Genomic DNA, 21,585 nt, shown 5'->3' on the forward strand with positions numbered 1-21,585 from the left:
ATTGCTTGGGTGCCTCCTATATGCCCCCTACTGGGGATTGAGCCTGCAATGCAGTCATGTGCCCTGACTGGGAATTGAACCATGATCTCCTGGTTCATAGGTGGATGCTCAATCACTGAACCATGTTGGCTGGGCTCACATAGTTTATCTTGAGACTTTAAAGGTCACTTTATACAACTTAATATTGATGAGGTTTTTGAGACTTGGTCATTCAACTTCACTTGTATGTATTTAAAGTCCCCAAATAGAAGATTTTATTTAACGATGTTTTCTCTGAACATTTAAGATTCTACTTTACTAAAACAATTGCTATTATGTGCTTTTTTCTTTCTTGTTTTATTAACTTTAAAGTATAGGATGACAGTGGTTTCTTCTCCCTAAGTTCTTATCACTTGATCATCAACCATAAATATTTAGATCTAGAGTAGAAGTTTCCATCATTGTATTCTTTTTCTTCTGGAGGTTGGGCTTATCATAAGACAAACAAAAAGCTATCAAACACTTTGCTATAGCAGAGCAACAGTGCCTCTGCTTCTACAGAAACTTTAAGTGGGAGGGAGATGAAAAGTGAATATTGTACCCATTTATCCACAGGAAACAGACCTATTTGATTTAATTATAGTTCGATAGGTGGAGCTTGGGAGCAGAGCTTGGAGGAGTGATCCTCAGGCCTTCTGGATGTGGAAAAGTAATAAGGGTAGGAGAATATGGATGGTAATGAATAATTGGGGAGTTTAGGAAAGAGATGATAGGTTTTATCTTTAAAAAGGAGAGATTTGAAATGATGAGAATGGCAAGAGGACAACTTCCCTTACCATTTCTAACTACCCCCAAAGGGGAATAGGGAATATTGTAGCTGTTATGCCCAGACTTCGTGATCCCCAAGGACCACCAGGGAGCTGAGTCTGATGCAATAAACAAAAGAGCCTTCTCCATGCTAGCATGGGCCCCTCCCACCCACGCCGGCAGCATGGCGGAAGAGAGAGCGAACTTCTCCCAGTCCAGGGGTTTTACTCCGGTCGGTGGTGATGTCACTGCCTCGGCTAACCCTGATTGGTTGGGTGAGGAGTAGGGATAACTATGCCCTGTGGGGCGGAGTCGGGAGCTCATCCTCACCCCGCCCTGCCCTCTCAGTAGCTATTATAGAAGGGATATAATCATAGATTTGTTTTAGAGAGTTTGCCACTTAAAGAATAACCTGCTAGCTGCCCACACACATCTTCACTAATTCAACAAGGTTTTGGAGTCCCTTCTGTGTGCCAGATTCTATTCTTCTATCTTATTTCCTCTCTTTTCTCTCTTTATACCACTGTAAGCCCAGGGATTTTTCTTCAACAAATAGTACATTCCTTTGCACCTGTAGTTCCTCTCTGCCTGAAACCCTTCCTATCTCTACTTCGTAGTTACATGGTTCTTGCTCCTTCACTGAATTCAAGTCTCTGTACAGATGTCATCTATTCAGAGAAATCTTTTCTTTTCTCTCTCTCTCTCTCTTTCTCTTTATCTCTCTCTCCCTCCCTCTCTCTCTCTCTCTCTCTCTCTCTCTCTCTCTCTCTCTCTCTCTCTCTCTCTCTCTCTCTCTCTCTCATATATTTTATTGAATTTTTACAGAGAGGAAGAGAGAGGGATAGAGAGTTAGAAACATCTATGAGAGAGAATCATTGATCAGCTGCCTCTTGCACACCCCCAACTAGGGATGTACCCGGAATCGTACCTGGGACCTTTCAGTTCGCAGGCCGATGCTCTATCCACTGAGCCAAACCGGTTTCGGCAATTCAGAGAAATCTTTCCAACCACCTTCTAAGATAGCATCCTTCTTTCTTCTTCCACTCAGTTATTTTATCCTGCTTTATTTTTCATCATAGTGTTCAATAGAGACCATCTTCCTTTTTTCTTACCTTCTAATTGATTTACATTAAATATCTGAATAAAGTCTCTACTGTTAAAATCCTATCATTGTTTTAGTGTTTTATATACAGTAGTTTTGCTTGCTAATAGTATAGTTACACAGTTACTAGTGATAATGCATATAATCATGTGCTGTTGTCACATTATTATGGCAGATTTCCCTCCTTGGCTCTTCTGTATAGGAGAGAGCCTCCCACTGATGATCTGCTTGTCTTCTTACACAGGATAAAATTACTCATTTTAGCTTAAGTTTTACTTTTACTTTCCTTGTGTACTCTTGATGATTTTATTTATGTATTTTTGCTTATTTGAGGTAACTTGTCTACCTCAGGTCCATTAGTTAAACCTGGAACTAATGTTTTTCAAACTGTTGAGCACTAGAATTTCTGTGGAGGATATTTCAGGTGATGCTCATTGGGATACACATGGGCTGATTCTGCTCTTTCTCCTCTGCCAACTTGTTATACTCTCACCCCTTTAACATTGGCTTCTTTATGATTATTTGACAAGATTTTTCTGTTTCAAAAAGTGAACTAATGGAAATAAACTAAATATTTGACTAAGCGATATTTGATACTAATAATGGCAACTTGTCTTAAAATGATTTGAATGTGAGTTTCTCTCAAGCATCTTTATCAAGAGGAGGCGAAGGAAATGGACATCTAAAGATGCCAGGAATATCCTATTAAATTCAGTTTTTCCCCCCCTAGGAATCACTATCTTAGACCTGCCATTGACCTATTCCATTTAGACATGATAGACTTCTTAAAAAAAAAAAAAAAAAAAAAAAAAAAATTATATATATATATATATATATATATATATATATATATATGTATTATTGATTTTTTTACAGAGAGGAAGAGAGAGGGATAGAGAGCTAGAAACACCGATGAGAAAGAAACATCAACCAGCTGCCTCCTGCATTCACCCCCGCGCCCCCCCCCCCCCCCCCCCCTCCCTGCGCCCAAAACCAATGTACATGCCCTTGACTAGAATCGAACCTGGGACCTTTCAGTCCTCAGGCCGACGCTCTATCCACTGAGCCAAACCGGTTTTGGCTAGACATGATAGACTTCTGTTCATGAAGACAGTCTTGGTGTCTGGAACTGCTAGATTACACTCACATATTAGGTCTAGTAATAATGTCGTTTTCTAATACTTTTTAAAATCGAATTTATTTAAACAATACAACAAAATTTAATCAACAATATAGTTGCCATTGTTTTCTACTACTTGTGCCTAACGCTCAGGAAGCATTTTAATCCCTCTGTTGTAAAATTCTTGTGATTTTGATGCGAAAAATTCAGTCAATGCATTTTTGAAGTATTCTTCATTATTAATTTTTTTTCCAAGAAGAAAGTTTTGCAAAGAACGAAACAAATGGTAATCGGAAGGGGCAATATCAGGAGAATATGCAGGTTGAGGGAGAACTTCCCATTCCAACTGGCGCAGTTTTTCAGCAGTGATTCTTGCAGTATGCGGTCGTGCGTTATCGTGGTGAAGAATTACGCCTTTCAGATTAATCAGCGCGGGTTCTTTTTCTCTTAAAGCTTGGGCTAACCTTTCCAATTGGGCACTATACACTGCACTTGTAATGGTTTGGGTAGATGGTAAAAGTTCATAATGAAGAATTCCTTTAAAATTCCACCAAACACACAACATCACTTTTTTCGCATGCAAGTCAGGTTTTGGCGTGGGCTGCGGAGCCTCATTTTTGTCCAACCATTGAGGCCGCCTTTTCAAATTAACATACAGCACCCATTGTTCATCTCCGGTAACAATTTGTTCTAAAAACAGCAAACGGTTTTGATGAGAGAGGAGCGAACTGCAAATTGTGACTCTTTGATTATGGTTGTTGTTGGTCAACTCATGAGGAACCCATTTTCCAAACTTTTGGACTTTGCCAAGTGCACGCAATTGATTGGAAATTGTTTTTTGTGAACAATTTAAAGTTGTCGCAAGCTCTTGTTGGGTAATTTGAGGATTTTGCACCAAAAGAGCTTGAAGAGCTTCTTGATCAAAATTGGACACATGGCCTCAACCACTCTTGTCATCTAACAAAAAATTCCCCTCGCGAAATTTCTCAAACCAACGCTGGCATTTTCTGGCGCTAACTGCATCTTGACCAAGAGCACTACAGATGTTTTTTGCAGCCTCACTTGCTTTTCTTCCTAATTGGAACTCGTAAAGCATGCAGTGCCGAATATGCTCTTCATCCGCCATCTTCTTAGCCCTAGTTTTGCAACAAAAACCAAACCAAACACAAACTTTTTCAAGCAAAACTTGTTAATTGCACTTCACACGTTCTGTAGATACCACGTGTTTGAAGGTTATGTCAATACAAGTCAACGCCAAGCAAGATTTTAAACGAATGTTTAAAAACGACATTAATTATTACTAGACCTAATACTTTGAAGCATGGATTTTGCTTTCAGGTTTCTTCCCTTCATTACCAAAGTACTTCCATCAGTTGAGGGCCGTGGTCTTAATATGACTTCATTTTTGAGGTATGCACCTTAAGCCATTGCTCTGTTTTCTTCTGAGAATCACAGCCATACCATCTTTAGCCAAAATAAAAATCACAAAAGGAAAGGCAACTTTTTACTCTCTATTCTTACTGTTTTAGTATATAGAAAGGTGCCTTTTTACATAAAGATGTAGAAAGTACATGACCTTCCAGAACTTATAGAACCTCATCCTAGCATAATTTATTTTCTTCTGCACCAAAGATGGCCTGGTACCTCTATTATTTGTTTTCTTGACATGTAGAGTGCTTTTCTAAAACCTAAGAAAGGAAAGCAGCTATTTTTACCACCAGGTACAACTGCATCTTTATATCACTGAGGCTGGAAAAATTGTAATCTGGTGTATTTTTTCAAATTGCTATAATTTGTTAACTGATTGTGTCCTCCTATAATCACTCCATTCTTTATAAATTTACTATAGTTCCACTAAGGGAAAAAAGGAATTATAATAGGACTACTATAATCAAGATAAGAGATGAATACTATTGATCCTTAGAACCAATATAAAGGTTAAATCTATAGGTAGAAAAACATTTCCAGTGCAGATAGTGTTTTTTATATAGGAAATCTAAAGTTAATGATAGTACAGTATATTATAATAATAAAAAGAAAGAACTCTGCTGAATGAAATAGTGAAATGGTACAGAGTTTAGCCTTATTCCTAAAAGTGGATCAGACATTAATAAGTAAAGAGAATTTCTTTCCTTTTTTTTGTTAATCCTCACCTGAGGATATTTTTTTCCATTGATTTTTAGAGATAGTGGAAAGGATGGATCTAGGGAGGAAGTAAGGGAGGGAGAAAAAGAGTGAGAGAGACACATTGATTGGTTGCTTCCCACACCCACCTCTACTAGGGCCAGAGATGAATCCTGTAACCCAGGTACATGCCTTTAACCAGAAATCAAACTTGAGATCTTTTGGTTTGTGGGCTGATGCTCTAACCACTGGGAAACACCAGCCAGGGTTCAAATAGAATTTCTTATGGTAGTGTTGCAAAGTACAATTTTCAGTGAAAGTCAGATAAGGTTAATTTTTTATTATTGATTAAGGCATTAAGTATGTTCTTATCTTCCCATTACCTCTCTCTTCTCCCCCCCAACCCCCATTTATGCCCTCATCCCCTGGTGTCTGTGTCCATTCATACAAGTCCTTTGGATGATCTCTCCCCCTTGCCCCCACCAAATATTTGCTTTTGAATCTTACTTGCATTTGTGTAGATTTTAAAATAGGTAATTTGTTGGTAGAGACTGATAATATTACGTTAAAGCTATTATAACACTCAGCATTTGTGGCATAGTAGAAAAATAATATGCAGTAATAACCCAGTACTGCGGTTCTATTCCTAATTTTAGTCTTGTGACCTTGTGACCCTTTGATAAAATTATGCGTCATGCCTTTTTTGCAATGTTACTGTGAGGATGAAATGCAATAATATATGTAAAAATGCTATAACATAAAGATTCATAAGCCTATATAAATGATATATAATTTTATCATTCTCAATATAATGTCACTATCTTAACCAAATTTCTTTGAACTTTTACCACTAAGAAAGATATGGCTAGCAATATAATTTTATTTTATACTCCATCTTTTTGTAACACTGTGATTTAAAAATTTTTTTTGTTTATTTCTATTGTGGTAAAAATAACTTGTAACTTATTATTTTAACCCTTTTTAAGTGTACAATTCATTGACATTAAGTCATACAACACTCTCAGTGTTGTATAATTATCGCCACTATCCATTTCTAGTGTTTTTTTCATCATCCGAAACAGAAACTCTATATACCCCTTAAATAGGAACTCCCCATCCTGCCCTTCCATCAGTCCCTGATTACCTCTGTTTTACTTTCCATCTTTATGAATTTGCCTAGTCTAAGTACCTTATACAAGTGGAATCATGCAGTATTTGTCCTTTTATGTTAGACTTACTTAGTGTAATGCTTTTAAGGCTCATCCATGTTGTAGCATGAATTGGAATTTTGTTCCTTTTTAAGGCTGAATAATCCATTGTATGTGTTTACTACATACTAGTATATAGGTTTTTATCCATCTATTGATGGACATTTGGGTTGTTTCCATTTTTTGGCTATTATGAACAATATTGTTATAAATATTGGTGTACAAGTGTCTCTTTGGGTCCCTGATTTCAATTTCTTTGGATATATACCTAGAATAAGAACTGCTGGATCATATGATAATTCCCTGAGGAGCCACCAAACTGTTCTCTCAGAATACAATTACAAAAAAAATCTTTATTTTGAAAGTATTACATATGTCCTTTTTGTTTCCCCATTAACCCCTTATAAACGCACCTGTCCCCTGCCCCAAGCCTTACCCACCCTATTGTCTGTGCCCATGGGTTATGCATATGTGCATACAAGTTCTTTGTTTGATCTCTTTCCACCCCCCCAACCTCCCTGTTTTCCCTCTGAGATTGGACAGTCTGTTCCTTGCTTCTATGTCTCTAGATCTATTTTGTTCATCAGTTTATTTTTGTTCATTAGATTCCATATATGAGTGAGATCATGTGATACTTATCTTTCTCTTTCTGGCTTATTTTGCTTAGTATAGTACTCTCTAGGTCCATCCATGCTGTTACAAATGGTAAGAGTTCCTTCTTTTTATAGTTGTATAGTATTTCATTATGTAATTGTACCACAGTTCTTTAATCCACTTAGCTACTGATTGGCACTTGGGCTGTTTCCAGATTTTAGATATTGTAAATTGTGCTGCTGTGAACATAGGGATGCATACATTCTTTCTGATTGGTGCTTTGAGTTTCTTAGGACATACTCTCAGAAGTGGGATCACTGAGTCAAATGGCAACTCCATATTTAATTTTTTGAGGAAACTCCATACTATTTTCCATAATGATTGCACCAGTCTTCATTTCTACCAGCAGTGTACTTGGGTTCCTTTTTCTCCACATCCTGGCCAGCACTTGTCATTTATTGATTTGTTGATGGTAGCCATTCTGACAGGTGTGAGGTGATACCTCATTGTTGTTTTAATTTGCATCTCTCTGAAGATCAGTGACTTTGAGCATTTTTTTCATGTTTCTTGGCCTTATGTATGTCTTCTTTGGAAAACTGTCCGTTCAGGTCCTTTGCCCATTTTTAAATCGGATTATCTTCCTTTTGTTAAGTTGTATGAGTTTCCTATATATAATAGAGAATAACCCTTTATCACATGTATCATTGGCAAATATGTTTGCCTATGTAGTGGGCTCTCTTGTTATTTTGTTGATGGTTTATTTTGTTGTGCAGAAGCTTTTCATTTTGATGTAGTTCCTTTTGTTTATTTTCTCCTTAGTTTCCATTATTTTCTCCTTAGGAGATGTATCGGTAAACATATTGCTACGAGAGATGTCTGAGATTTTGCTGCTTATGGTTTCTTCTAAGATTTTTATGGTTTCATGTCTTACATGTAAGTCTTTTATCCATTTTGACTTTATTCTTGTGTATGGTGTAGGTTGGTGGTCTAGTTTCATATTTTTGCATCTATCTGTTCAATTTTCCCAGCACCAGTTATTGAAGACTCTCTTTACTCCATTGTATGCTCTTGCCCCCTTTGTCCAATATTAATTGAGTGTAATGGCTTGGCTCAATTTCTGGGTTCTCTGTTCTGTTCCATTGATCTATATGCCTGTTCTTCTGCCAGCACTAGGCTGTTTGGAGTATAGTGGCTTTGTAGTATTGATATCTAGCATTATAATTCCTCAAACTTTGTTCTTCTTTTTCAAGATTGCTGTGGCTTTTTGGGGTCTTTTTTGGTTCCACATAAATTTTTGGAGTGTTTATTCTAGATACTGGTTTTTATAAGGCAGTGTTCACTGCAGTTTTTATGACCTTTGGGCCAAAAGTTTAAACAATTAAAGAAAGAACCAGGTTATGTTTTCATACTTTAAAAAATATATATTTTTTATTGTTTTTTTACAGAGAGGAAGAGAGAGGGACAGAGAGTTAGAAACATCGATGGGAGAGAGTCATCGATCAGCTGTCTCTTGCACACCCTCTACTGGGGATGTGCCCGCAACCAAGGTATACATGCCCTTGACTGGAATCGAATCTGGGACCTTTCAGTCTGCAGGCTGACGCTCTATCCACTGAGCCAAACCGGTTTCGGCTTTTCATACTTTTTATTTAAGGCTGGTTGAGAAAGAGGAAAGAATGTTGTTAGGTAGTTATAATATGTTATCCAATAGGAATATTGAAAAATATAACATGTAGATATTTGATATGTTATCCAATAGGAATATTAAAAATATAACATGTAAATAGTATAAAGATATGATCTATCAAATGGATGTCAGTGGAATCAAAATTAGGGAATTGAAATTTAGTGACTTAGTTAATAGAATTCATAGATTATTTATAGTTTTTCTTATCTATTTCATAGATTATGACAGATTTAATTCAATCTGGCTTTTTTCTACCATTTCTAGGCTCAGTCCTGTTTATTCCCTCTTTTTTGATACATGTTTTAGATGCAAATTTATTTTGATATAATTAATAAAAAAAGTTCATTTTGGGGGTATGGTCAATTTATTTATTTTTCTTATTTGCTACTTTACACTGCATGGATCATTGAGATCTGATTTATTTATGGTTTTAATGCAATTTAAGTCAATACTAAGAGTAATGTTCTGTAAATATGAAACACTTTTCTTATGAAATCAATATCAGGGTTGGAGGTGTCTATCTCAAGCGTTTTTAAGTTCTCTTTGTTATAACTTTGCTCTGGGTTGCTGTCTGCTGCTTTAAGTGATATAAAACTACTTTGGGAGAGGGTAGGGAGTGTAGCACAGATTGTTCTTATATTGCACTTAAATGTCTTTCTGAAATTTTTACCCATTCTTTTTTGCCATATAGAATATTAATGCTCTTACTTATAATGATATTAGGGTACAATAGTTTTGCAGAATATCAATTCTGAATGATAAATATATTAAGCCCTTTCACAGTTATTATTTAGTTTGTTTAACAAAAATGCTCTTTTAGTAGTAGTATTTATTAAGTTAAAGTATATAAAATATAAATTAATGATTTTTAAAAATACTGTGATCCTTTGAAAAATAATGTATTTATACTCATATATGCGATCAAGAATTTTCTTTAAAAATATTTTTGTTGTTTAAAGTATTACATATAGTAGTACATATATCTCCTTTTTGTTTCCCCATTAACTTTCCCCCAGCCTCTCATACCCCCTGTTTCATGCCCTCATCCCACTACCCCCAGTGTCTTGTGTCCATTGGTTGTGCTTATATACATGCACACTAGTCCTTTGGTTGATCTCTTCCTCCCCACCCCAACACTCCCCAGCCTTTCTGCTGTAATTTGACAGTCTGTTTGGTGCTTTACTGCCTCTGTGCCTATCTTTTTGTTCATCATGTTATAATGTTCTTTATTTTCCATAAATGAGTGAGATCATGTGGTATTTTTCTTTCATTGCCTGGCTTATTTCACTTAGCGTAATGCTCTCTAGGTCCATTTATGTTGCTGCAAATGGTAAGAATTACTTCTTTTTTATAGCAGCATAGTATTCCATTGTGTTTCCGTGTCCCCATGGCCTGCTTCCCAGCACAGTAAACAGTGATTCTTGTGCGCACCTCTATGAGAAAGCCACCTTCACTTTCTGAAATGATGCCAGACAGTCCAGTTTCTCTCTGTAGGAGTCCAGGTCCCCCAGTGTCTCCCCAGAAACGAGTTCAGAGCAGTCGGGAGCTTGTGTCTTCCTTCAGGTTGAAAAAAACAGTGCACCCAGTCACCAGCTTGGTTCACATGCCTCTATACCTCTGCTTTTCCACGCCTGTTCCTACTCTGTCTCAATGATCTTATTTCTCTTTCCTTCTAGTTATAGAACTTCTACTCAGCCAGTTTTCCTGTATTTCTGGATGATAGATGTTTTGTCTTTTAGTTGTAGTTTTGGTGTGGTTGCGAAGGCAGTATGTACATGTGTGTACGTTATACCACCATCTTGGTTTCTCTACAGTGATAGTTTTATACTATAGTTTTCTAATCCACTCATCTGCTGATGGGCTTTTAGCCTGTTTCCAAATCTTAGCTATGGTGAATTAATTGTGCTGCTGTGAACATAGGGGTGCATATATCCTTTCTGATTCACCATCAGTCTGTGTGGTTTTTTTTTGTGTGGGTCTTTTGTAGACAGCAGATATGTGGGTCATGTTTTCTTATCCAATCTATTACCCTATGTCTTTTGATTGGGGCATTTAATCTATTTACATTTAAAGTTATTATTGATAGGCACTTGTTTGTTACCATTTTCATTCTTTTTAAAAATATATATTTTATTGATTATTTTTCAGAGAGGAAGGGAGAGAGATAGAGAGATAGAGAGCTAGAAACATTGATGAGAGAGAAACATCGATCAGCTGCCTCCTGCACACTCCCTACCGGGGATGTGCCCGCAACCAATGTATATGCCTTTGACCAGAATCGAACCTGGGACCTTTCAGTCTTCAGGCCGATGCTCTATCCACTGAGCCAAATTGGTTTCAGCACCATTTTTATTCTTTATGTCTGTGTTCTTTCTTTGCTTCCTATTTCTTATTTATTTATTTATTTTCCCCCCAGCAGACCTTTTATCATTTCTTGCATTGCTGGTTTGGTGGTAATAAACTCCCTTAGTCCTTTTTTGTCTACGAAGCTCCTGATTTCACCTTCAATTTTGATTGATAGCCTTGCTGGGTACAGTATTGGATTCACTACCTTCCTTTGCATGACTTTGTGTATATTTCATTCCATTCTCTTCTGGCCTGATTTGTTTCTGTTTCTGTTGAGAAATCAGTTGCTAGTCTGATGAGGGATTCTTTGTAGGTAACTCTTTCTCTGGCTTTTAATATTCTTACTTTGTCATTGGTATTTGCCAATTTAATTATAATGTGACTGGGTGTCAGTCTTTTGGGGTTCATTTTGCTTGGGACTCTGTGAGCTTCTTGGATTTGTTTGGGTTTCTTCTTCCCTATATCAGGGAAGTTTTCTGTCATTTCTTCAATTAGGCTTCCTATTCCTTGTTCAGTTACCTCTCCTTATGCCAACCTTATTATGGGGATGCTGTTTTGTTTCATGTTGTTCCAAAGTTCCCTTAGGCTCTCCTCCTGCTTTTTAATTTTTTTTCTAGAAGCTGCTCTATTTGGTTATTTTTTCCTACCTTGTCTTCTAGCTAACTAATGCAGTCCTATGCTTCTTCTAGTGTACTCTTGATGCTTTCTATTGAATTCTTTACAGCACCGATGTCATTTTTCATTTCTTCTTATTCTTCTTCATTTTTTTTTGGTTCTTACACATATTGTTGAATTTTTCTTCCATTCTTTACAGCCACCTTATCTCCTTTTCTCTGAGTTCTTTTTCTGACAGGTTGCTTGCCTCCTTTTCGTTTACTTCCTTTTCTGGCGATGCCTGCTTTGCTTTCATATGCAGGCTGTTTCTTTGTCTCCCCATGTTTCATCTTCTCTGGGAGTCTTGTTATGTATTCTTTCTCCTTTCCTTAGTGAAGTATAGAGCTCCTCTGAATCCACGTGCTTGTGTCACTTGGGAAACAGTGTTTTTGGGTTCGCAGCTGTTTGGTGGGTGCCGTAGTTGTAGATTCAAGAATTTTCTATAGTTGGCAGAAGTAATTTTATGAAAATATAGAATGTACCACAAGAATTCAGGCAGGATTCCTGTTTATTCAGGATAGGCTATTTTTAAATTTGTGAAGTTTCCCTTTAGATGTGTTTGAATTTGTTGATTACTTGCTCAAATTAATTATAACATTAACGCTTTGAGGATGCTTTCTTAGCCACAGCTCCTGGGAAGCCCTAGAAATTTTTTTGTAAGAGTTTTGGGCAAGTAATATGTGAGTACATCCTCAGAATAAAAGGATGCCAAGATTGATTAGGGAAATTAGGGAAATTATAAAATAGACATTCTTGAAAAAGGAACACACTTTCTGAACTCAATCAATATGTCCTGTTGACATCAATTCAGTTGAAAAATTAACTTTATTGAAGTGTCTATATGCTAGAGTTCCAGTGCACGAAATTCGTGCACAGGTAGGGTACCAAGTGGCTGCTGGCCACCGGCCAGGGCCTGCTTTCCCTGGCTGCTGGCTGGGGCCTGCTTTCATTGCTTTCCATCCCCCCTGGTGGTCAGTGCATGTCATAGCAAGTGATTGAACTCTGGTCAGTCGAACCCCTGAGGTTCGACTTGGCATATTAGATTATATATATTAGAGGCACAGTGCATGAAATTTGTATACTGGTAGGTCCCAAGTGGCTGCTGGCTGCCAGTCGGGTACTCCTTCTGTTCCCCCAGATGCTGCTGCGGGCCAGGGCCTCCCTCCCTTCCCCTGGCCACCTGCCACTGCTACTGGCCAGGACTTCCCTGCCTTTCTCCGGTCTCATGCCGCCATTGCCACCTGGGGCCTCCTTCCCTTCCCTTGGCTGCCTGCCTCTGTTGCTGTCCAGGGCCTCTCTCCCTTCTTCCGGTCATATGCTGCCACTGCCAGCTGAGGTCTCCTTCTCTTCCCTTGTCTTCCCACCCTAATTTGAATTCCTGGAGGAATTCTGATTGAGGGGACAATTTGCATACTACACTTTTATTATATAGGATAGATATAAAAGCATAATATTCAAATTGACCAGATGGTGGAATGACCTGTCACTATGATGTGCACTGACCATCAGGGGCAGATGCTCAATGCAGTAGCTTCCCTCAGCCTGCAGGCCCTGATCGTTTTATTGGGGCCTACCGGCCTACCTTTCAGTCCCTCCCCCCGGCTGTCAGGCTTTGATTACTCATTGGAGAATGGAAAACTGGGAGTGTGTGGCAGAGGATGCGGCCAGTGTTAGGCCAAGGCGAGTGCAAGTGAGCAGGGCCCTGATTGCCCTGCTGGCTGCCCCATACACAGAAGGGCCAGCTAGTGGCAGGAACGGCTGATGTCTTGGGTATTTCCCCCAGCCAGCAGGCTCTGATTGCCTGATGGAGAACAGGGAACCAGGGGTGGGTGGTGGCATACCTGAGTGGCGCCAGCCCAAGGTGGATGTGATCGAATGGGGCCCTGATCACTCCACCAGTTACCCCACTGTTCACCCCACACACAGAAGGTGACTGCTGTTGGTGGTAGGGGATGGGGCTGGCTGCCAGAAGCAGGGAAGTGGGCTCTGATTGCAGGCCATGCCCAGGGATTCTACCTGTGCACAAATTTCCTGCTCTGGGCCTCTTGTTCTTTAGATAATAAAAAGCTAATATGCAGATTGACGGAACGGTGGAATGACTGGTCGCTATGACGTGCACTGACCACCAAGGGGCAGATGCTCAATGCAGGAGCTGCCCCCTGGTTGTCAGTATGTTCCCACAGGGGGACTGTTGCTCAGCCAGAAGCCCTGAGCCAGGTTCATGGCTGGCTAGTGCAGTGGTAGCAGTGGCAAGAGCCCCTCACACCTCTGTGGCAGTGCTGAGGATGTCCAATTGGACATCCTCTTAGAGCTCCCAGACTGTGAGATGGCACAGGCTGGGCTGAGAGAGCCCTTTCCCCCCAGTGCACAAAGTTCACGCACCAGGTCTCTAGTAATTTACATAAAATAAAACATACTCATTTTAAATGTGTTGTTTGACAAATCTATATACTTTTGTAACCACCATTTAAATCAACATACAGAAATTTCCATTGTAGCAATAAGTTTCTTCATACTTTGCTCTTCTTATCCCTTTACTTGTTGATAGACATTTAGGTTATTTCCAGTTTGGAATTGTTTTTTTTTTTTTTTAGAATAACAATTTATTAAAAAACTAAGACAAGACAAATTAAGTAAACAAAACAAAAAAAAAGAGGACAGCGGAGTCCCTCTACCGCCACGATCCTGGCGGCGTCGGCCTCAGGCTTGGGGCATCCGGGAGACCTGCAGTCTCCAGTTTGGAATTGTTTTAAATAAAGCTGCTTTGGCCATTTGTGTCCAATTGTTGGGACATATGTTTTCATTTCTTTTAGAGTGGGATTTTTAGTCATAGGATTTTTGTGTATTTAACTTTATTAAAAATTTTCCAGCTTTCCAAAGTAATTGTACCACTTGGTACTTTCAACAGCAATGTATGAGAGTTCTAGTACTTCACATCCTGTTAACATTTGGAGGTTGGCTAATTGAAAACTTAGGGTAATTGATAGAAATTGTGTTATGTCTAGACTTTTATAGAAATTATAACAGATACTTGATATACTTAGTAAAAGTTTAGTAATGATAGCTCATTTGGTGTCATTTATTGTATCGATACATCTCCTATATGCCATAAAGTGTGTTAATGATTTTACATATATTATAATCTCTAATCCTTAAAACAGTTCCATAAGATAGAATATATTATCTTTATTTCACAGACAGGAGTTTTGGACTAGTAATATTAGTCTTAAGATTTGATTTCAACTTTGCTTCCCAACTCTAGTTTCTTTATTTAATTTCACTTCAACATTTTGGTCTTTCCCTCTCTTTTATAGAGCTAGAATGAGTATGATTTCAGTTAATATCATGGTCTTTTATGCTTCCCAAATTGAGGAAGATCCAAATATAATTATAAGAATTAGGACCCCCCAGAGAAAAATAAAAGTTTGAAATGTTGTGTGTGTTTTTTCAAATGAAAGAGCATGTATCTCTCAGATGTTAAGTATCTAATATAGATGCCATTTTTTCATGTATTATCTTAATTTGAGTTGTAAAAAGAAAGGGAAAATGTCAAAGCTTCAGAAATACTATAGAGGGAAGATAGGTAGTGGTAATAGTGTGTTTATTATCTCCAAGCTAAGTAGATGTTCTTAGAGTGATCTTGTTTTACCATGTAGGAATCAGCCTTTTGGCATTTACCTTTAAACTAGAGGCCCGATGCATGAAGTTTCCCCCAGCTGCCGGCACCAGCTTTCCTCTGGCACCTGGGACCTGGGGACCTGGGCTTCCCTCTGGCAGGCACCTGGGACCTGGGCTGGCTTCCCTTTGGAAGCTGGCAGGGACCTGGGACTCAGGTTTCCTTTGCAGCCCTGGCTTTGTCCGGGAGGACATCTGCAAGGTCGTTTGCTATCTGGTCTAATTAGCATATTATGCTTTTATTATATAGGATATATTCTTAGACAGTTACTATTTAATTTTCTATAGCTAGAGTTGTATCACAGCTACTAGATTGAATTTAGAGCAGAATTTTTATAAGAAAAGTTTGGTCAAAATATTTCTCAAATAGAAAAGTTGAAACAGTCCACATTTTGCAAACTTTTCTATTTAAAAAAATAATTTGTTTAACATTTGGATCCTTTAAATTTAATTTTCCTTTTCCCATCTCATTTTGCAGACATTTCAACCTACGAATGAAGAGGGACACTTCACTTTTTAGTGATGAATTTAAAGTAGAAACATCAAATCAAGTACTGGATTATGATACCTCTCATATTTACACTGGACATATTTATGGTAAATTGAATCTTTAAGAACCCTTTATTTAATTTTTGTTCTACATAGGAAATACATTGAATCAGAGGCAGATATTTCAGAAAAGATGGAATAAATCCCAAGGAGGTTTCAATATATATCATAAAGGGTATAATTGTCTTTGAAGATGAAGTAATCTTGGATCTATCTTTGCATGTTTATTTAATGTTGAATTATGCAGTGTCTGGCTTCTGAAAGTTTTGAATTTTTGACTCTCTCAATACCTCCAAACTTAGATTTAAAATTTTTTTTAATGACTTCTATAATTTCTTGATCATTGGAACAAGAAATTAAGCAGTAACTTTGCTATGTTTTATAACAAGAGGAAAAATCTAAAAGGAAACTGTAAAGATCATCTAACAGCCCAAAATAATGTGACAGTAATTGATAGGAAATCCCTCTTAAAGCCTTCCTCTTTACTATGTATTTGCTTTTGTTTACAATTCTAGCAAATCTCTTACTACATACACCAGATTATAAAGGTATTGGAGGGGTGGGGAACACACACATTGTTTTAATTTTATTTTTTAACACACACATTTAACTCAATAAAAAGTAATATTTGACAGCTTAGTAGTTTGAGGAAGAGCACGATAATTACAGAAGTTCATAAAAAAGCTTAAAAAGTAAGTTAATCTTCTGGAGGTATTAGAAAAGGGCAAAATATCATTGTGTTATAATTCTGTGCATTAATAAATCTCAAGGTGATCCTCAGATTTTTAAGACAAAGTTAACTGAAAGTTAAATTTTATTTTTATATATTAGATTTCCAATCAAAATTACAACATGAAAAATTAAGTGCTTTAAAAAAGTGTTTATTTTCTCATTATGCCAGATTCATGAGGCATTTCTGTGCTTAAAGTTTCTCACTTTTAGAGTGAACCTAAACTGTTTAACAAAAATATTTTTGTATTCTTACTATTTTTTTAAAAATATTTTTTTCAGAAAGAAAAGGAGAGAGTTGGAAACATCAATGATGGTAATCATTGATAGGCTGCCTCCTGCACACCCCCTACCAGGGATTGAGCCCACTATTTGGGCATGTGCCCCAATTTGGTATTGAACCGGCAACCTTTTGGCACAAAGCATGATGCTCAAAACAACTGAGCCAGATAGGCCAGGGCTAAGTTTTTAATGTTAGACTACAGTTTTTTAAAAAAAAATTATTTTTATTATTTATCTTTCTGGACAAGTAACTTATAGTCTCTGCTTTTTTTTTTTTTTGCTAGGCAGTGGTCAAGAAAAGTATGACAGCCTGTAGATAAAAACGATGACATTTAAAATACCAATGTCTTGGGCTCTTACCTACAGTTCATGATTATTTTAGAGGTTAACTAGTTAATTTTAATTTATAACTTAGAAATTGTAGAAAGCCTGATTTTTGTTTTAATGAGAAAATTTTAAGTAAATTCAACTTTTAAAGCCCTCTCTTTCTATCTTCCATTTCTTCAAATATTTGATGGTTAGTGCTCTTCTTTTCTTTGTGACTATATTATGAACCAAAAGTACTTTTTTTTCTTTCCTGTTTTGTTCTTTCACTAGGGAAGTATAATCGATGGACAAAATTATAAATCTTTGTCCGGTATCATAAAAGAAATTATCGGTATACTTCTGTTCAGTTTGCTTTTGAAGTATTTGACACTATCTTATTTAAGAAATATATTTATAAAAGCTAAAGGTGGTAAGGAAGCCACATGGCTCATACAGAATATATCAGATTGGAAAAGAGCTTTTTTCTTATAGTAATTAGAGCCAAATTTCATAAGAAACTTTAATATCTTTATTTTGAAAGTGTTTATTTTGTCTGTGGATTTATTTAAGTTAACTTAGCAATTACTCATTGATTAACTACTACTACTGTGCTAGGTGCTAGGAATGTGATTTATTTCATTGTTGTTACTAATAATCATGTACATTTTAATAAATACTAGTTGCTATTTACATCTCAGACTCAGCTTGATATATTTTATGTTAAAATTAATTTTCCCAGTGAATTTATATTAGGTTTAAAAATATATATATAAGAATAGCTTTTTAAAGAAAAATGAATTTAACATTCTAGGCAAATTAAATTTTCAAGAGTTTGTTGCTTTCATTAATAGGTGAAGAAGGAAGTTTTAGCCATGGGTCTGTTATTGATGGAAGATTTGAAGGATTCATCCAGACTCATGGTGGCACATTTTATGTTGAGCCAGCAGAGAGATATATTAAAGACCGAACTCTACCTTTTCACTCTGTCATTTATCATGAAGATGATATTAGTAAGTACTTAACTTTTATCAAGTAGCCTTTTGCAAAAAGACATAAATAAAGTTATGTGGTGACAATTGAAGCTTGTTGTTTTTTCTTAGCTTATTAATCAGATTAGAAAATAGTTCACAACCAAAGTTTCAATTTAATGAATAACAGATCTATAGTACCGTGATGCAGTTTCCTTACCAATCCATGCCAGTCCTACTTTGTTGATATGATACAATCACTTCTATTTGAATTGTAAGTTTACCAATTGTGATTGAATTGGAAATCCTATATTCTAATATCAGCGAGTCATTTAATGTTATAATGCTTTTGTGGCTATATCCTATTCAAGCATCATTATCTTACGTAAATTTCAGTGGATATTTGTAGTGATTAAGAAATATTTTATGTATTTAAAATTTTCTAAGTCCTTTGAGTTTTTTTTCTTCTTTTTTTAAAATATATTTTATTGATTTTTTACAGAGAGGAAGGGAGAGGGATAGAAAGTTAGAAATGTCGATGAGAGAGAAACATCATCGACCAGCTGCCTCTTGCACACCTCCTACCGGGGATGTGCCTGCAACCAATGTACATGCCCTTGACCGGAATTGAATCTGGGACCTTTCAGTCCGCAGACTGATGCTCTACCACTGAGCCAAACCGGTTTTGGCGAGTTTTTCTTTTTGGAATCTTGAAATAATGACTTCAGTTGGTAAGATTCAAGATTTATCATTATGAATTTTGTTCTCTGCTATGGTCATTTATATGATGGTGATTTGTTGGGAAAGTTCTTTTTCTGTGTTTTAAGAGTAGAAAATGTATTTAAACTTCATCTTTTAATTTCTACCACTGTTATGAAACCATAGCCATCTAATCATCAGAACACTTTAATGAAATACCACAGAAATTCATTCCTCTGATTATATGCCTCTTGAGTAATCATTTTATTTTTGACTGTAATTAGACTAGTCTCTCAATTTTTGCCTGTTTTTAAAATTTTCCTTTTCCTTTTTATAGCCAGGAATGTATTGTCAATAATAATATTCTTATCCCTAGTAATGTACTGGAAAGCCTTAACAATTTTGACTTTTTGTTCCATCAGCTATTCTTGCTTTTTTTTTCTGATCCTCTATTTCTACAGAAGGTTTAAGAAAACTATTTGGCTTGGTGGTGTTGCTCAGTTGTTGAGCATTGACCTATAAACCAGGAGGTCACAGGTTTGACTCCTGGTCAGGGCACATGACCTGGTTGGGGACTTGATCCCTTGTAGGGAGTGTGCAGAAGGCAGCTGATTAATGAATCTCTCATTAATGATCTTTCCTTCTACTTCTATGAACTTAGTATATATATATAAAAGAGTCTATCTGTTAACCTTTTAGTTTCTAAATAGTTGCTATACAGTGGTGCCTCGCATAAAGAACGCCTCGCACAGCGAACACTGCACACAACGAACTTCATTTCATGATTCATACAACGAACTTCGTTTCACACAACGAAGTCGCCCGAGCTTCCACGACCGCTTTGCCCGAGCTTCCACGACTGCTTCGCCCGAGCTTCCACGATCGCTGCCGATGTATTGCATCCTTCCGCGCAGGCACTGCAGGCAGTCGTTAGTCACTGCGCTTAACTTAAGCACGTATCGCGGCAATCGTTCTTCATTACGAATTAAATCACGCACGTATCACGGCAGTCGTCCTTTTAAGTTAAACTCAATATTTTTTTTATATCATGGCTTCTAAAAAAAGCAGGAAGGTGATTTCTGTTGAAATGAAACAGGAAATAATTAGAAGGAGTGAATGTGGGGTAAAACAGTGTGACCTCGTCAAAGAGTTTGGCCTCAGCAAGACCACCATTTTCACCATTTTGACAAATAAGGATGCAGTCAAATCAGCCAAAGTAGCCAAAGGAGTATCAAAACTATTTCATGAAAAACATAGGTCTTCAATCCACGAGGAAATGGAGAGGCTATTAGCGATTTGGATTAAGGACAGGCAGGTGAAAGGTGACGTAACAACCCAAGATATTATCTGTCACAAAGCCAAGAGAATTTATGACGATCTAAAGAAAAACGTCCCTGGAAGTAGCAGCAATCAAGATAATGAAGAAGAATTCAAAGCCAGCAGGGGGTGGTTTTTTAGATTTAAGAAAAGGTGTGGAATCCACAGCGTTACTATGCATGGTGAGGCTGGCAGTGCTGACAAGAAAGAAGCAGAAAAGTTCTCTATTAACTTTCAAAAATGTATTAAAGATGAAGGATACTGCCCACAACAAGTGTTCAATGCCGATGAAACGGGTCTTTTCTGGAAAAGAATGCCGAGCAGAACCTTCATTACAAAAGAGGAGAAGAAATTGCCAGGACACAAAGCCATGAAGGACAGACTTACCCTTATGTTTTCGTCTAATGCCAGCGGAGACCTCAAGATCAAACCTCTATTGGTTTATCACTCTGAAAATCCAAGAATTTTCAAGAAAAATAACGTTATTAAGTCCATACTGCCCGTCCATTGGAAGTCCAATCAAAAAGCCTGGGTGACCCAAGTTATCTTCAATGAATGGATTCTGGAAACCTTTGCTCCTGCCGTGAAGAAATTCTTGCTGGAAAAAGAACTGCCGCTCAAAGCCCTTCTGATACTTGACAATGCCCCTTCTCACCCAAAAGACCTAGAGGAAATATTGCAGGAAAACTATCCTTTTATCAAGGTGCAGTATTTGCCACCAAACACCACATCCATTCTTCAGCCAATGGATCAGCAAGTTATTGCGAACTTTAAAAAACTCTACACTAGAGCCCTCTTTAATAAGGTGTTTGAAGAATGCGAGTTTGGTGGAGACAATATGACTGTCCGAAAGTTTTGGAAGGAGAAATTTGATGTCCTTATGGCAATACAGTACGACTTATACAGAAGGCCTGGGAAGAAGTGTCACAAAGGACTCTCATTTCTGCTTGGAAGATGTTTGTGCCTTCGTGGACCCAGGAAGAAGCAGTAGTTGATGACACAGAAGTGGTGAAGGACATCATCACAGTGGCCCAAAGGTTGGAATTAGAGGTAGAGGAAGAGGATGTAGAGGAGCTTATTGAGGAACACGAAGAAGAGCTGACAACTGAAGAGCTCCAAGCACTTCTGGTCCAGCAACAGGACAATGCTCAAAGGGAAGCGTCATCTGATAACGAGGAGCAACAATCAAACAATCAACCAATCCCAACTGCTGACATCAAGAACATCCTGGTCAAATGGAAAGCAGTTCAGGAGTTTACCAATGCCCACTATCCGGATTCAGCTGAAGCAAATAGGATCAACGATCTTTACTCCGATACTCTTGTCCGTTATTTCCGGCAGATGTGGAGAAAAGAGAAAAACAAACGACTTTGGACAGGTTTTTCATGAAACCATCGGCCAAAAAGCAGAAAATGGATGAAGATGTTCAAGATTCGGTA

General features: G+C 37.4%; 1 protein-coding gene across 4 annotated transcripts in view; it reads left to right on the top strand.

The window, feature by feature from the left end:
- Positions 1 to 21,585, top strand: part of ADAM10 (ADAM metallopeptidase domain 10) — a 141,035-nt gene that overhangs the window by 45,048 nt on the left and 74,402 nt on the right. For all 4 annotated transcript variants that reach the window (XM_036440621.1, XM_036440631.2, XM_045582160.1 and 1 more), the window contains exons 3-4: positions 15,775 to 15,893; positions 18,014 to 18,172. In XM_036440621.1, the coding sequence (XP_036296514.1) occupies positions 15,775 to 15,893; positions 18,014 to 18,172 (278 nt within the window). The remainder of the gene's footprint in view (positions 1 to 15,774; positions 15,894 to 18,013; positions 18,173 to 21,585) is intronic.

The sequence above is a fragment of the Pipistrellus kuhlii genome, unplaced genomic scaffold (assembly GCF_014108245.1).
Source record: "Pipistrellus kuhlii isolate mPipKuh1 unplaced genomic scaffold, mPipKuh1.p scaffold_m20_p_1, whole genome shotgun sequence".
Taxonomy (NCBI): domain Eukaryota; kingdom Metazoa; phylum Chordata; class Mammalia; order Chiroptera; family Vespertilionidae; genus Pipistrellus; species Pipistrellus kuhlii.